This window comes from Bubalus kerabau, chromosome 12 (genome assembly GCF_029407905.1).
Source record: "Bubalus kerabau isolate K-KA32 ecotype Philippines breed swamp buffalo chromosome 12, PCC_UOA_SB_1v2, whole genome shotgun sequence".
NCBI classification, from domain to species: domain Eukaryota; kingdom Metazoa; phylum Chordata; class Mammalia; order Artiodactyla; family Bovidae; genus Bubalus; species Bubalus kerabau.
The window spans coordinates 91,012,322-91,029,548 of NC_073635.1; the positions used below are offsets into that span (position 1 = coordinate 91,012,322).

A 17,227-nucleotide genomic window follows, 5' to 3' on the forward strand; every position below is an offset into this window, starting at 1 on the left:
CGGGCACCAAGCGAGAGGGACTGTCTTTGGAGCAGCGACGGGGCAGCAAGGCTAGCGGAGCGCAGCCCGACTGACCGCGGCTCCGGACGCCAAGTCACCCTGAGTCCTCTGAGGCTCCCTTCGGGTTCCATCTTGCTGGCAATGGGGTTAAGACAGCCACTTCTTATGCTTCGGAAACCATTCAGATAACAGGAGCAGAAACTATGCAAAGAGGAAAACACAGGCCCCAGAGACACTCCTGGTCTGACTTAGGGGTGAGGGGTACAGTGCAGATCGAACCTGAGGGGGGTCCAGCCCCCCACAGCGGGCGGGCCTCGGGGTGGACACGTGGCCTCACCGAAGGGGTCCTTGTAGGATACTGACCACCCCCACTACGGGCTGCAAGCTTGCTCTAAAACCACAACGGACAAGGCCATATCCTAGGACAGCCCGGGCCAGCCGGGACCCACCTGTGTACAGAAACACAGGCGTGCTTGCAGACACTCGGAGGACTAGGGCCACCACCCGGTCCCCATGCTCCTGTTGACCCATCACATCCCACAGACAAGCGTCCTGGGCACTGATGATGAGCGGCTCTGAGCCCCCCAGCAGCGCCGTGTGGGAACACACATGGGTCCAGCCCCTGGCGCACCCTGCACGTGGAGTTGGGAGACTTGATCACCGAGCGTGCGATTACCCTGCAATCTGAATGTGTAACCTGTTGAAGTCTGGAATCCCTCACACTTAAAGAAAAGCACAGGGTCCTCTGTGTGGATGGCGGGACTCTAAGTTCCCCGTCATCTGGGCTAGACCTTCCTGACCACAGGGCTGCAGCCCAGGACGCCCACGTGTCCGCGTCCATTCGGGGCCCCCACCTCACGCACCCTGTGCTGGGTGGCCGCCCCCACTTGTCATGCGTGAGCCTCTGCGGTCCAGGAAATTGTCTTCCTGGGCCCTAGTATCCTCCGCAGAGCACTGTTCCCTTCACATTTTAAGTGGCTGTGATTTTTAACTCTTCATTTAGCCATCTATATACACAACAGTAATGATCTTGCTTCTTCCCACAGATCTATTTTCTCTTCCTACAGAAGTGTCTCCACACTCCCCAGCTGGGGTACAGCGGACAGACGTGCATGGGGTTGTTTTCACGCGTGTCTGTCCCCTGCTCTTCTTGGGGACCGTCGGAGGCGAGCGGGCTCTTCAAGCCGCTGTCGTTTCAGTCACACCTTTGGCTTCCTGCAGGTCACACGGCCTGGCTGGGCTCCAGCTCATTTCTCTGAAAGCTGCAGAACCCTCCTGGCTGTAGGGGTGCCACCGTGTAATCACCCCCTTCAACTGGCATTTCCCATTCCTCTGAGCTTTCCTGAGTACCACCAGCGACCGACAGCAGCAGGAACACGGACCCCCATCCTGCCAGTGACCGACTGCAGCAGGAACACGGACCCCCATCCTGACAGTGGGGTGCAGAGGACAGGCATCGGCCAGGACCCCACCTCCCCTCCTCACCTCCCTCTCCTGACTCAGCTGGAGCCCTAACCTGTTAAGAGGACTAACTGAACAAGCAGCTTCCAGGTGCACCAGCTAACACCTCACCCTCAAGACTGGAGCACCTCAGGCGCCTTTGCTCACACCGGCTCACTGAGCCGCACACAAAGGGCCTCGGGCAGCTCTGCCGTGCTTGGGGCCGCTCCTCCTCTCTCTGCAACAGAGCAGGCTGAGGCTGAGCCCGCCTGGCCGTGCCTGAAGCTGCTGTCAGCCAGCAATTGCCCAGGACTCTGTGTCAGGCCGCCCGCCTTTCCTGAGCGACCAGAACCCAGTGGACCCTCCTCCCTTGGAAGCAGGAGGGGCGCCTGCAGCCTCCACTTTCAGGTGTGATTTCCAAGCATCGCTTCTCAGCTTCGCTCCTCCCACTTGGGTTGTTTCCACAGTGTGATGTGTGATGCGCTGACTCTCAAATGCCCTCAGGAGGGTGTGACTTGAGCACACGCCTCGTAAGCTTGAGAGAAGTCCGGACATTTCCTGCCAAGTGCCGACCCCGTCCCCCAGACCCTGCCCCTGAGGCCCTGCTCCTTGCGAGCCGGGCTCCGTGGGGGCAGCTGACTCGGTCCCTGCTCCTGTCCAATCCCACCTGCATGAGCTCTGTGCCCCCACCTGTGTCCCAGCGCCTGTGCACAGGGACCTCGCACCCCGTCCTCACACAGGCCTGTCCTCTCCAGGGGGACGGGTGGCCGCTGCTGCCCAGGCTCGCTGCACGGCGAGGGGGCAGCACGGGACCCTACTCGCTGGCATGTGGGGCTGGGGCGGGCGCCATCACCGCCCTCCCTTGATGGTGACAGCAGACTGTGGGCGGAAAAGGTGAAGCCAGAGAAGGTGCAGCCCAGACCCTGAGGTGCGCAGCCGGCCCCAGCCCACACGCCAGCACGCGCCCCTCCCAGGGCAGCCCGCCCCAGCCCACACGCCAGCACGCGCCCCTCCCAGGGCAGCCCAGAGCCACAGGCTGGGTCAGGACCGACCTCACTGCCCCAGGCAGAGCCAGCCTGCACACTGGTCCTCAGGGGCCAAAAATAGCTTGCGAGCCTAGCTCGGTTAATAGAATATCCAGGTTAATTTTAGAATCGGAGCACTCCGGAAAATATAAAACCCCCCGATGCCAAGAACCGTGTGTGGCCAGCATAGCCCCTCCTCCCACTGTCTCTCTCTCTCTCTCTCTCTCACACACACACACACACACACACGCCCACGTGGGCGCACACGCGCACACACACACGCCCGCGCGTGCACACGTGCACACACACACGCCCGCCCGCGCACACACACCCGCCTGCGCGCGCACACACGCACACACACGCCCACCCCCGCGCGCGCGCACACACACACACACACACACCCGCGCGCACGCACACACACACACACACTGTGACATCACCCGTCATGTTCACAGACTGTGTCCTCCGACTGAGCCCTGCAAAGCCCTTCTATTAAAAACGATTTCAATTTACAAGCCGTCATCTGAGCCTCGCAGACCCTGTGTTGGGCACACCACCGCTTCCCAAGGTGGAAATCTGATTAAAAGTCATTCTCAGAACTGGAATCCTAAACTCTCAACCCCTGAGGTCTAGGGCTTCTTCACTAGGCCACCCAGGGTCCCTCCCCACCAGAAGGGCTTCTGGGAGGATGCATTTGCCAGCGGGCAGGCCCACAGCCGGCCAAGGAGGCCCGGAGGTTCCCTGCTACTGTGCGTGCTGCACCTAGGCCGCACTCGCCCTTGGCCGTGGCAGGGTCTCGGCTGATGGAGAAGGAACAGGGGCAGGTGCTCTGACCGCCGGGGAGAAGGGGGCCACTTCTGGACCCAAGAAAGAAGGCCTCCCCGTGGCCTCACTCAGGACTCAGCACAGATCCCAGATGCCCTCAAACCTGACACTCACCACCAATCCCAGATGCCCTCAAACCCGACAGCAGTCCAACCACAGGCTGGGCTAAGGGGTCTTTTCTTATCCTCAACTGCATGGCCAGGATTTTCTGCTTTTTAGTTTGAGAGAAACCCCTCTGTATTGCTCTTAACTGAACACATTTATTGAGACGACACTTTTAAAAACAAGGAGCAACTGTCATGGAAATGGGAAACATCACTGGAAAGTAACGCCGTGTCGCAAGTCCTAGAGGAGCACCAGGTCCAAACGACAGCACGGGGCAGGGGGCTCCCACTGGGGGTCTGCACCCATCCCGCCTGCAGTCGCTCCCCTCCCAGGGCTAAAGCCCTGACTCACGGAAAGTCAGAGGAGCACACTTCCTCAAAGTGGCCTCATAGGAAGTGTGCTCAGTCTCACTTGACATGAGACACTGCTGTTACCAAAGATAGACCACGGGTAAGATAGCCAAGTGTGCAGAAGAACCATCCAAAATAACTGCGAAACTTAAGTGGGGAAAGACACAGGTTCTTGAAGACAAGGACTCGAGAGAGTTACAATAAAAATACCTTACTTTTCCCCAGCACTTTCTTATGTATTATCTCATTCGCAAAAGGTGGAAGGAAAAAGAAAGGGGAAGAGGAAAAAAAGGAAGAGATTCTTCCCATTTTCCCCAGCGTTAGTCTCTCAATGACCAAGTACCACCACACGTTCCAGACTGAGGACTACAGCCCCACCCCAAAAGACTCTCAGCTCCCCAAAACATTCTGCCTTTCCTCTCAGCACTAGGGACAGTGATGCTGCTGACGGCATAACTGGAGGGAGAATTCCTCTGTCTCTTTTGGGGGGGGTGGGGGTAGGGAAGCTCCCACAGGATGCTGTAGACAATGACTGCTGGCATTTTGCAAATGGAAAAACGAGGCCCTGAAGGGGGGGGGGGGCGCTTACTCTGTGTCTTCCAGCCGGCAGGCCACCGGCAGACACGGGCATGCTGCGAGCCAGCCCCAAGACAGGGCTCAGTATGAATGGACGATTGGCCAGGGTCTACCGGGGCCAGGAGGTGGGTGTGACGCCTGCGTAGCCGCCCCTCCCCCACGTCAGTGCTGGTGCCCCTCCTCACTGGCCTGCCTCCATGGCCCGGCACTGAGGCAAGTCAGGGTCAAGCCTGGCCACAGCAGGGGACGGAGGAAAGAAGTGGAACGCTTGGGGCACCACCCACCAGGCCCTCCTACTCACAGTGGAACAAGACTAAGCCCCTTGATGGGCTCCTGCATTCCCCCTCTGGGGCCATTCCCCCTCTGGGGCCGGGCCCAGGTTCGAAGTCAGCAGCAAGGCCCAGACCGCCTCTTTGCTCCAGCACAGGAGGAGGCCCTACCTGTGCTTTGCGGAGGCCCTTGCTCCCTCCAAGCCCCAGCGACAAAGATGGGACAACCCCGCACGGCGGGTGAAGACCCTCAAAGACGGAAGAAGACAGGGTCTTCTGAGAGCTGGAACCATGCCCAGGGAGCTGGACCACTGTGGACAGGCGTTTCTGCTCATCCTCTCTGCTGCAGTCCCCAAACATCAGGGTGGGGGTCTCCAACGGCTCTAATAATACCCGTCCCCACGCGGGGCTGGAGCAGCAGATGTTCAGTGGCTGCACTAATCCCCCACTGAGCCGGGCGCTCCTCTCACTTGTTTAAAGCGATACACACAAAAGAGAGAAAGCCTAACCAAGCAGCATCTCCAAGCCCTTTTCCTCCAGGCCCGGCCCATCTGTGTGGGTCCAGAGCCTCCCCGAGGGCGTCCTGCCAGGCCAGCAGAGTTCCTCTCCTGGACCTGTGGGGACCTCCTCGCCCTCTGCTTCTCGGACTGGGCCACTCTGGAAAGAAATCAATTTTCTCAGCTTCCTGACACAAGTCCAAGCTGGCTGTGCGGGGCTCGAACTCCAGAGTCCCCAGACCCCCTCATGCCTGCTGCACCCAGAAGCTTGGCACACCCCCGCGGCCATGCCCCACCCCTTCCTGTCCCCTGATTAAGGAAGCAGCTCAAGGCCTCTGGTGTGAATCCCCTTCATGCTCACTGGCCCTGGGGCTGAGAGGCACTTTCCCTGCCTCACTTCAGGTGGAGGGCCATGCTGAACCTCTCTGCAGAAAGTGACAGCAGATACCAACCAAGTAAACAAGAGAAACCCTCTGCAGGCAAGCTCCTCAGGGCTGAGGTGCGGCCCCATCCTATCTGCAGTGCTTCTGAGCCAAATATCAACAGCGTCTCAGCGATGATCCATAAACCAAAATAAAGCAGACAGGAAACAACACGCTGATTTGGGGTGGCTGGAATTCCTAAGCAGCATCAGATGTCATCAACAACTGACGCTCCAGAAGTCACTGGGGGCCTGGCATGGTTCCCAGAGGCCCTTTTTCACATGGGAACGTGGAGGACCCAGGGATTCAGTGAGCAAGAAGGACCCTGAGAGGGCAACTCTCGCAGGCCTTAGAAGCCCTCTCCAGTGGGACCTGTCCTCTCAGCCGGCACACCAATGGCAGTGACGGGTAACGGTCACTCCAGGCCCCAGTCTTGTTTTTGGAGAACTTGTACATCACCCTTCCCAGTCGGAAGTGGGAAAAAGCAAGTCTCTCCACATAAACCCAGGAAGTCCAGACACAGCCTCCCAGCCCCTCCCCCAGCTCCTGGGTCCAGTGAGAGCGGCAGGAGGCTCTGGGGACACGACCTGAATGGCAGGCCCTGGTGGCCAAGAGCTCCCTCCGCCAGTTCTCAATGGAAGGGGGAGGGGGTGGCTGTCCTGGCGCCCTGCCCTGAGACAGCCCTGGGCCAGAGCGCCGGCACACAGTCACAGGCAGACACACAGACACATCCACTTACACAGCCACCCGCTCGGCCCCTCGCCCCGGAGGGAAGGTGCAAGAGCTCCCACGTCCCCAGCAAAGGAAGTGTCTGGGTGCCGCACTCAGCGAGGCGCGGAACCCCAAGCTGGGTGTTTCTGGCACCTAAAATTCTCGCATCCGGAGAGCCCCCGTGCGCGCGCTCGTGCACACGCAGATACGCAGTCCCTGGGGACCAGACCCAAGTCCGGCGGAGCACCTCCCCCTGCTGCAGTCGACCCTGCCTCCGGGGACTAGGGGACGCCAGCGGCGGGGAGCTGCGTCCCCCAGGGCCACCGGCCCCCTCGGCCCAGCCCGCCCTCGGGGCAGGCGGGGAGAGGGCCGCCGCTGGGCGTTTCTGGTGCTGGGGAGGGGGGCGCGGCTAAGCTCTCCCGGGATGAGGAGGGGGCCGCAACCGGGGAGCGCGCATCGCTGGGAGGCGCCAGGGCCGTGAACCCCAGCGAAGGGGTTGGGGACCGGGGGCGCCGCCGCGAGCCCCCCGAAGACTCCGCCGCCCCGCCTGCTCCTGGGAGCTCACCGATCTTGATCTTCACGCTCTGGAAGACCCGGAGCCCCTCTTCCTCCACCGCCATGCTGGGTCCGCCGGGATCCGCGAGCCGAGTCCCGCGGAGCAGCCGGAGCCCGAGCGGCGGCGCAGTCCCCGCGCTCCGGGCTAGACCCCGCGCCCGCGCGCCCGCTGAGCTCCGCCTCCGACCCCGCCCACACGCCGCCCATTGGCCGGGGGCGCAGGCGGGGGCGGAGAGGCCACGCCCCCTGCCCCGGTCGCCCAAAGCCGGCCGCGGGGCGGAGGCGTCACCGTCCGGCCAACGGAGAGATCCCAGCCGCTCATTGGTTGAGGACGAGGAGGCGGGGCGGGGAGGCTCCGCCCACATCCCAGGCCCGAGGGGCCGGTTCTGTATCCGCGAAGCATCCCAGAAACAGCACCGGACTCCTGGCGGGGCAGAGAGGAACCGGCGGGGACTGCGGGGTCCAGGCCGGCGGCGAGAGCAGGACGGGGGTGCAGTGGGAAGCAGCCGGAGGGGCGACCGGGCTGGTTGCTGCAGGGGAAACAGGCCGAGCAGCCGGGTGTGCGGGGGGCGGCGAGTGTTGCTGGGTGTGGGGACCAGTCGGGGGCGTGGGAGGGAAGACACATGCACAGGGATTTAAGAAACGCAAACCTAAAGATGGAAAAGGAAAAGAATTCCGCGGCCCAACTCAGCCCTCTCAGAGTAGGCGCTGCAGGCGACCTGGGATCTGGAGGAGTGGGCAGTCTGGTGAGAACCAATCCCTCCAGTTGCCAACCTGCTCGTCCCGGGCCTCGGGCCACCCTGGCTCCTAGCTTCTCACAAGGTCAAGTGCACTCCTGTCTGTCCTCCCTGCCCCCAGGCTACCATCCTCAGAGCATTTTCTGTGTCTACTGACTTCACATCCTCTTCCCCTCCTCTGGCTTCAGAGCGCGCAGCACCGCACAAGCACACACACACACACACACACACACACACACACACACATCAGAATACAAGCATAATAAAGAGAGAGGCCTGTTCTCTTCGTTACTTTTCCTCACTTCCTTAAAGAAATGTTGACGTATGTGTTGAGAAAAGTTAATGATCCTCTTTACCCAGACTACTTGAGCCTCCTTCCAGGTCCTCAGTCATCTGCTGGAGTTTATCTGCTCAAGACCTTCACAGAAGGTGTTTACTGGGGTTTAACAGGAAGGTTAGGGCAGCAGCCCCTCCCTGGTCCAAGCCCCAGTGAGAGCTGCTGCACCCTACTCCAGACCTCGGGGGCTCCTGCAGTAAGCCAGCCTTCCTTTGATCTGAACTGGGAGGGATTTGCCTCCATCTGGGGAACTGGAAAGCACCCCCAGCTCCCAAGTTTCTCAGAGGATCTGCTTGAGCCCTGGGAGCAGATGCCTTGTTGACCAGCTGCTCCCCAATGCCGTCTTCCTTCCCTCACTCCCTCTCAGGACTCCCCTTCTGAGAACACTTCCAAAAAAGGCCTTCACACTCCGATCTCTGCTTCAGAGTCTGTTTCCAGAGAAACCAGCATAAGACAGTTGGGGCCAGGAGTGTTCTAGGAGTGGCCTCTGTGATGGAGTTTGAGAGCTGGGAGCCCCCTACCTGCCAGTGACTGCATCCGAGCTGAGCATGGGGGGCACAGTGCAGTGCAGCTTTCCAGGCACTAGGGAGGTTGGGAAAAGCAGGATTCACCTGGCTTTGGAACCAGAGGGTTCTTGCTGAGGGCAAGGCAATGAGAAGATCACCCATTTAAGGAAAATGTGACAAAAAGGTTTCTTTGTCACCATATAACTCTCCTACAACCAGAGAACCAAAAAAGCTGTGGATCAGAGTGAGGACTTAATAACAAAAGACAGAGTGCTCCAGGGCTGCCTGCAGGCCCAGCCCAAGGGAGGTTGCTGTGACCCAGAGGTTTGGGGGAGTGTCATCTGGATTAATGCACTCAGAACCTTGAATCCCAGCCTCCCTAAATCTTTTACACTTGAAGAGGTGTGCCCCTTCCCCTGTCACAGGCAAATACGCCCTCCGTGCTTACAGATGATTGTGGGAGGGTGCCTGTGCTCTGCGTCCATCTCCACTCCCCAGCACAGCAGCATCTCCCAGCTGGGGAAGTGCTGGATGTGCAAACATGGAAAATGTGCTGGAGGGACCGGGGGAGCAAAATCAGGAGCAGAGCCAAAGAACGCTGGACCCAGGAGAGGACTGCCATCACGGGGGACCAGGTTAGAGTCCCCTGACACAGCGTCATTGAACCATGATACAGGATTCAGCACCCTGGCTGGAACTCCAGACCCCTTGTAGGGCCTTTGGAAGCTTGTAAAAAGCAGCACCCCACATGAATTGAAGTGGAAATGCCCAGTGGTTGTGGCAGACAGCTGAGGACAGCATCCCAGTGCTCAGAGCCATGGAACAGGAGAGGAAATAAGCTCCAGGAACCCAGGAAACCTAGTCAGTGCCTAGAAAGCCCAGGAGACGCTCCATTTCCAAACGTGCTGGCTGTGCAGGACTGAGGAGGGCGGAGACGTCGTTACAGGGAGCGCTGGGCTCCCTAATAGCAGTGAGCATGGCGAGGCGGTGACATGATAGAGGCCAGATGGTGACGTTTAACTTCAGAAGTAACTGGGAGCAGTTACTGTGCAGCAAGACTGCAGTGGAAACCCTGATGTGCTGAGCTGGAAAAGCTACAGTGATGGGCAGTCGAACATGGCATCAAGGGCAGGACAGAAGCCAGCCAGCAGGAGAACTACTCAGTTTATGCAACCAAAGAAAGTTGAAGACAGGGCTCAAGGGCCCAGGAAAGTTGCTTCAATAGAATGTCACAGCCCCTTACCCAGTTTCCAGGCGTGAGCCAGTTCTCATCCCAGGGACTGCTGACTGTAGGAGAGGACTACATCCCCCGGGACCTCCCCCAGAGGGACCTGTGGCCATTTACGCAGGTAATTCCACTTGGAGAGGGAAACACCTAGACGTTTGAAGAGCTGCTGAGCTGGGTTCTGAGTTGAAGGATCGTCATGCCCCTGTTAGAGTGAAACCTGTGAGGCCCAGGAGAACACGGAGCTTGGGGCCAGGAGCAGCTCACAGCGAGACCCCCAGGTGATCACTTCCCCACACTACAGGTGAGGGGCTTGCAGGCACGTTTGTGACGGTTGTCAGAGCGCCCACCTTGGTTCCTTGTTGTGCGGGTTAAGAGCCATCCCAGCAAGGAAGGCCAAGATGGGAGATCAAAAATGGTGACACGTGCTAGAGGGAACACGGAGATCAAGACATGGAGAAAAGACCTGATGGATCGTTTAGTTCACGGTCCCATGTCTGAAGTCAGACAGGTTCCAGAGAATGACACTGAACCACCAAAGCCTCTAGCATACGGTCACCCCACATGGTTGCAGCTGCTGGGCCAGAGGCGGTGCACAGCCAGGCCTCTGAACTGTGTGCGTGGCCACGGGGCTGGGGATGCCCTCTTCTGACCCCAAACAAGGGGGAGGATCAGAAGCAGGTTGTATCACATGGCACAGACTCTAGCGCACCCTGGAATGTCTCTGTATCCTCAGGCTTTCCTGCTCTCTGTTGTAACACAGCCCAAAGAGGTCTGGACGGGCTGCAGAGCGACAGTTTGGTCTGCCATATCGATGACAGCACTTTAATCAGATCAGAGGAGCAAGAAGGTGGCCGTTCATCAGAGGGCCTGAGAAGATATGTGTGCTCTGAGACACGTGTGCTCAGAGAGTCAGAAAGAAGTTTACGGAGACGCAGGGGTTCCCACATCAGTGGGGCCGGATATTGTTGAGCACCTCACTTTCCATCCAAGAAGCACAGAGATGCATACAGCATCCTTTCTTGACTCCTTCTCTGAGAAGACTCACCCCCACAGACCATGCAAGTACCATGCCTCCTCAGATCTGTGTTCTGCTCAAAGGGATTGATCCTTCTCTCCTAAACTAGAATCTGTCCCCTTATACCTGTGATTGTAAGAGACAAGAAGACAAAGAGGGATCAAAGGGAAAAGTGATGACTCGCAGAAAACACCTGTACTCTCTTTTGTTTATAACTCACTGTTACCATGTTCCCTCTTCCATAGAATCCTCTATTGCGCCTGGCCAAAATATTTATTGAGGCACCAATCTATCAACAAATGGATATTTGTGTATGGCTAAAATAGCATTGTGGATCTTCCTTATAGCTCAGACAGTGAAGAATCTGCCTGCAAGGCAGGAGACCTGGGTTTGATCCCTGGGTCAGGAAGATCCTCTGGAGAAGGGAATGGCTACTCACTCCAGTATTCTTGCCTGGAGAATCCCATGGACAGATGAGGCTGGCGGGCCACAGTCCATGGGGTCATGAAGAGTCAGACATGACTGAGTGACTAACACACACACAACAAAATAGCATAATTAATTTATTTTCATATCTGCTCAATCTACTTTCAAAGGATTTGAAGTGACATAAAATAAATGACCAACATACAATGCATAATTAAAAGGGTATCAAAAATGTATTGAAGGAAGAAATTGTTGTTTCTAACTTGTGTAGTGAAAGCAGCTACTTCAATGAACATAGAGCTCAGCTCTGAGTTTCCTGACAGTCAAGGTGAAAAGGGAAAGATGGAACACACGGTCTCATATATGTTGTTGCCTAATGAAAGGAAGTGTGTTCATGTTTCAGAAAAGACAATATTTTGGAGGAATTTTTAAGATAATTTTTTTCCATAAGGGATATTTAGTAAGTCAGGGAGTGACTTTCCATCTTTAACAATGGGGTTTGCTGCTCTGCTCATAACGGTGTCTGGAACATAGTAAAAGCTCAGCTGGTGCTTGCTGAATGACTGTAATAGTTCCTTCCACTGTCACATGAAAAAAATTGGGGACATAAATTGTTGTTCAGTTGCTCAGTCATGTCCAACTCTTTGCAACCCCATGGACTGCAGCACACCAGGCTTCTCTGTTCTTCACCATCTCCCAGAACTTGCTGAAACTCTTGTCCATTAAGTTGCTGATGCCATCCAACCATCTAATCCTCTGTCGTCCCCTTCTCCTTCCGCCTTCAATCTTTCCCAGCATCAGGGTCTTTTCTAATGAGTCAGCTCTTCACATCAGGTGGCCAACATCTTGGAGCTTCAACTTCAGCATCAGTCCTTCCAATGAATATTCAGGATTGATTTCCTTTAGGATGGACTGGTTTGATCTCCTTGCAGTCCAAGGGATTCTCAAGAGTCTTCTCTAACACCACAGTTCAAAAGCATCAATTCTTTGGCACTCAGCCTTCTTTATGGTCCAACTCTCACATCCATACATGACTATTGGAAAAACCATAGCTTTGACTAGACGGACCTTTGTTGGTGAAGTAATGTCTCTGCTTTGTAATATGCTATCTACATTGGTCATAGCTTTTCTTCCGAGGAGCAGTTCAGTTCAGTCACTCAGTCATGTCTGACTCTTTGTAATCCCATGGACTGCAGCACGCCAGACTTCCCCATCCTTCATCAACTCCCAGAACTTACTCAAACTCATGTCCATCAAGTTGGTGGTGCCATCTAACCATCTCATCCTCTTTCATCTGCTTTTCCTCCTGCCTTCAATCTTTCCCAGCATCAGGGTCTTTTCCAATGAGTCAGTTCTTTGCATCAGGTTGCCAAGGTATTAGAGTTTCAGCTTCAGCATCAGTCCTTCCAGTGAATATTCAGGACTGATTTCCTTTAGGATGGAGTGGTTTGATCTCCTTGCAGTCCAAGGGATTCTCAAGAGTCTTCTCCAACACCACAATTCAAAAGCATCAATTCTTTGGCGCTCAGCTTTCTTATAGTCCAGCTTATAGTCTAACTCTCACATCCATACATGACTACTGGAAAAACCAGAGCTTTGACTAGGTAGACCTTTGTTGGCAAAGTAATGTCTCTGCTTTTTAAATATGCTGTCTAGGTTGGTCATAGCTTTTCTTCCAAGGAGCAAGCATCTTTTAATTTTATGGCTGCAGTCACCATCTGCAGTGATTTTTGAGCCAAAGAAAATTAAGTCTGTCACTGTTTCCATTGTTTCTCCATCTGTTTGCCATGAAGTGATGGGACCTGATGCCATGATTTTCATTTTCTGAATGTTGAGCTTTAAGCCAGCTTTTTCACTCTCCTCTTTCACTTTCATCAAGAGGCTCTTCAGTTCCTCTTTGCTTTCTACCATAAGGGTGGTGTCATCTGCATACCTGAGGTTATTGATGTTTCTCCCAGCAATCTTGATTCCTGCTTGTACTTCATCTAGACTGCCATTTTGCATGATGTACTCTGCATATAAGTTAAATAAGCAGGGTGACCATATACAGCCTTGATGTACTCCTTTCCCAATTTGGAACCAGTTCATTGTTCCATGTCCAGTTCTAACTGTTGCTTCTTGATCTGCATACAGATTTCTCAGGAGGCAGGTCAGGTGGTCTGGTATTCCCATCTCTTTCAGAATTTTCCACAGTTTGTTGTTATCTACACAATCGAAGGCTTTAGTGTAATCAATAAAGCAGAAGTATATGTTTTCCTGGGATTCTCTTGCTTTTTTGATGAACCAACAGATATTGGCAATTTGATCTCTGGTTCCTCTGCCTTTTCTAAATCCAGGTTGAACATCTGGAAGTTCTCAGTTCATGTCCTGTTGAAGCCTGGCTTGGAGAATTTTGAGCATTACTTTGCTAGTGTGTGAGATGAGTGCAATTGTACAGTAGTCTGAACATTTTTGGCATTGTCTATCTTTGGGATTGGAATGAAAACTGGCCTTTTCCAGTCCTGTGGCCACTGCTGAGCTTTCCAAATTTCATAATGTTCAGCCTAGTTCTCTGGTAGTTTACTCAGGTTCTTAGGAGTCAAGGGAGGTGTCTCTGGTGGCCTGATAAGTGCAAGAGAAAGCATTCGGAGAATCCAGAGAAAAGAGGAATAATACCCTTGAATAATCTTCCTCCAGTATTCTTTGTTTGCCCCACACCTAGGGGAACAGCCTCAAGCAAAGGTGTCTGCACTGAGCTTCCTGTCAGATGCTCAAAGCCCAGGTGTTCTGAGCTGCTGGTGGAGGGGAGGCCCGGCTCGGTGGCCTGCGAGGAGACCAGGGCTGGGCCACTGCCAGCTCGGGAGCTGCTCCTGGGAAGGGGGTCCACGCTGCCTCCCCTCCTGGCAGCTCATTGCAAAATCCAGCACCTCTTTTGGAAGCTGGGAAAAGCCGCCGATCAGCTCCGTCCTCTCTTCTCTGTCCGCAGTGAGCGGGAGGCCTTGCTTTGAGACTCAGACATAAGATGGAAGTGCCCGGGGCTGCCGATCCCTGTGGGGAGACAGCCGCCCTGGAGCCACCTTGGTGAGCAGCTGTGGGAAACATCGCCTGCTGTGTAAAGCCAGCAAGATTTAAGGATCACCAGGCTCGGCGGAGCCTGGTAAGCTGAAGTCTATGGGGTCACACAGAGTCGGACACGACTGATGCGACTTAGAAGCAGCAGCAGCAGCAGGGGCAGCTCAGGCCTGGCCCAGCCTCACGAACAGAAACCCTAAGAGTTTACGTGGGATGCCATTGATCAGCATCAATGCACCTGTCAATTTGAGTAACAGTAAAGTGTAATTGCAGGTATCTAACAGAGTTACCTGTGATGTCGAGTTAGGTGATGCCATGATTGCTTATGATGAAGAATATTTGCTCAAAATACTTAAGTTTTTATCATAAAGTTTTTTTTTACCTAATTTGCCAAATATCAAGAGATTCTTTGAGGATACCCCTGAAATCAGCAGCTAACTAGGCCCCAAGCCTTGCCTTCTTAGCTATGGCAGAAGGGTATGTGTTTTTTTCTTCTAAAGTCTTTATCAAAGCATCCCAGAAGAAGCTAAAAGGAGAGGTGTGGGTACCTGGCACAGACCACTTGGGGTAGAGACTTGTTGTCGATGTTTTCTCACAATAGAATCACAGCACAGGCTGCAAAGGAGAGATCCCAGGAGCTCTGGAAACCCCTGCCTCTGACCACAGGCTCTTCCTATGTAGAGAGCTGGGCTGCAGAGATCCAGCAATAAAGCTGCCTTGGCCCAGACTGCTCTGTAGGTTGTTAACAATTGAGCAAAACAGACTTTATGGTCAGAAGGAGCTTTTGTGAAACACTGGATCGGAAGACACAACATCGCAGTAAAGAAACGTGAGAGGAGCAAATGGGCACCTGCAGGCCCGTTACGTTTCTTTCATGTTGTTACTATCATTTATAGGTGGTCTTGCACGGAGCTATACCGTTTTGCATGAGTATTTGCTGTTTAGAGATTCCCTTACTGGACACAGGGCACGTGTCCGGAGGCTGCGGATCCCATGGGAAGTTATGGTACACCCGTTGCCTCAGGCAGGCAGCTGCCCACTGCCTTGGGCACCCCTCGGGCAGGCTCAACCTGGAAAGGTGGGGGAAGCAAGCAGAGGAGATGACCCCGGAGGTGGACACGGCCTCGAAGCTGTGAACACAGTGGCGGCACTTGGTGAAGACCAGAAGCCCATTTCCGAGGTCGCTCTGGCTTGGTGGCCGGCTCAGCCAGGACTGCCTCTCACCCCTCACAGAGGCCATCACTCCCAGCTTCAGGGCCACAGGCAGCACAAAAGGGAGCGGACGGGGGCCACTGGCCTGACCATGCATCCCACAGAGGCAGGGAGACCAGGTGGGGTCAGGAGCAAGCATGGCATCTGGGAGCGTGAATGCAAGTCCGTCAACTTTGTGTGTGACCGTGAGGGGCGGACGCTGCTTTTATTAACACGGGCCCCTGACACCCACTTCAGTTACCTGCTATCCCTTCCAAATGGTTTGATGTGAACAGAACTCTTCTCCCCTCATTATCTCTAAGTGTCTTGGTCTGTGAAAACGGGCCAACAGTGCCCTCCCAGAGAGAGGCGCTGAGGACCACGAGGCGTTTTGCTGGCGTTCAGTGCTCAGGACAACTCGGTGGTTTCAGGGCGAGGGTGAGGCAGTTTCCTCTCACCCCACCCCTGCTCCCCCAGCACCTGGGAGACACCTGCTGTCCCACAGCACCTGCACCAGACCTGGGAGACCTGGGGGAGGCGGTCAGCCGCTCCACCCTGGGACCTCGGGTCGCAGCCCCTGCAGGTACCCACCCCCAGGAGTCGGCTCTCCCTGCCGCTGCCTCCAGGATGAGCTTCATCCAGTGCAGAGGGAGGCCTTGCACTCACCCCAGACCCTCCCCTGGAGGAAGAAATCTTCAGAAGGCAGGACGCTCGCAAAACCACACTGTTCACTGACACCCAAACCAGAGACAACCTCCACCCATCCTTCCGCGGGTGGATCTTAAACCAACACAGCTCAGCAGCAAAAAGGAGCAGATGGCTGACCTGGTGCCAGAACCGGGCGACCTTGAGAAGGAGGAGAGCCTGCCACGCTCACCTCACGAGGCCACTCACATGACTTAAAAACAAGAAACTGTAGAGACGGAGAACTGACTGTGGCCGTCAGGGGCCAGGGAAGGGGCGACGGGGCTGTGCACGTGACAAGGCAGCAGGAGGGACCCGCTCGGCCTTGGACCTGATCGCCAGCGAGCCCCCGACTGCCCAGAGGTCCCCGAAGTCCCCGCCTTCACTGTCCATCCCCCCCGCCCCCAACCCGCCATAGAGCAGAGCGGCTTCCCAAGGCAGAAGGAAGGAGAGGCCACAGGAGAACCCGGGGACTGGCAGGGCCTTTGGGCTGGAGTTCCAGGTTTGGGGCCGGGGAGGCAGGGAGCCACACCGCTCCCAGCTGGTCTGGTCTCATTATTCCAGCTCACTTGGTGGAAAGGACTCAGAACACAATGTATGTGGCTGCTGGATGGAAGAGCTAGGAGACTGGAGGCCAGAGCAGTGGGAACAGCCCCAAACCACACAGGGCCTGAGACCATGGGGCCCCCGGCCCAGTGTCTGCACAGAGCAGCAGTAATGAGTCAGCTTCCAGGGGATCGCTCTCGCGGCCAAGTGAGGAACAGGTGTTCATTCAGGGGGATCTCAGCGACCGTGCTGTACTTCACCCCCAATTCCTAACAGGTAAAATAGAAATTTACCTTTTAAAAGTGCCTCTCCTAAGACTCACATGTTCATTTTACAAGTAATGTCCCAGTGGAAGCAGGCCAGGCAGCACCCCAGGAGTTGGCTAATCCAGCACCATGAGTGTCTGTTGGGCGCGCCCCAAACCCCATCCACTGCTGTGTCTAAACTGTGTGTGTTACATCTGATGATGGCTGGGGGGTGGGGGCTGAGGCCCAGGGGTGGTCGAATCTGTCCAGCCTCCAGAGCTAATCCACACTCTTGCCAGAGGATTCTCAGCCGGAGTCGGTGACTCACTCCCCACCAGTCACTTCCTTCCTGCTCCTGGAGGAGGCCTTCCCACAAGAAGGCGAGAATCATTGCTGCCAGCTCCCCACAGCCCGCACAGCCTGTGACCAGGTCGCCTGCTGAGCATGTGGCCTGTGCCCTAGTCCGATCTCCCCTCACACACACGT

The 17,227-nt window shown here is 55.7% G+C and overlaps 1 protein-coding gene across 2 annotated transcripts in view; it reads right to left on the bottom strand.

The window, feature by feature from the left end:
- The window catches only part of RASA3 (RAS p21 protein activator 3), an 82,820-nt gene extending 75,875 nt beyond the window's left edge, over nt 1–6,945 (bottom strand). The window contains exon 1 of one of the 2 annotated variants that reach the window (XM_055543086.1): nt 6,786–6,945. In XM_055543086.1, the coding sequence (XP_055399061.1) occupies nt 6,786–6,840 (55 nt within the window). In that variant the 5' untranslated portion in view covers nt 6,841–6,945. The remainder of the gene's footprint in view (nt 1–6,785) is intronic. The other variant, XM_055543085.1, reaches the window with a different exon arrangement.
- Nucleotides 6,946–17,227: the final 10,282 nt, after the last annotated feature.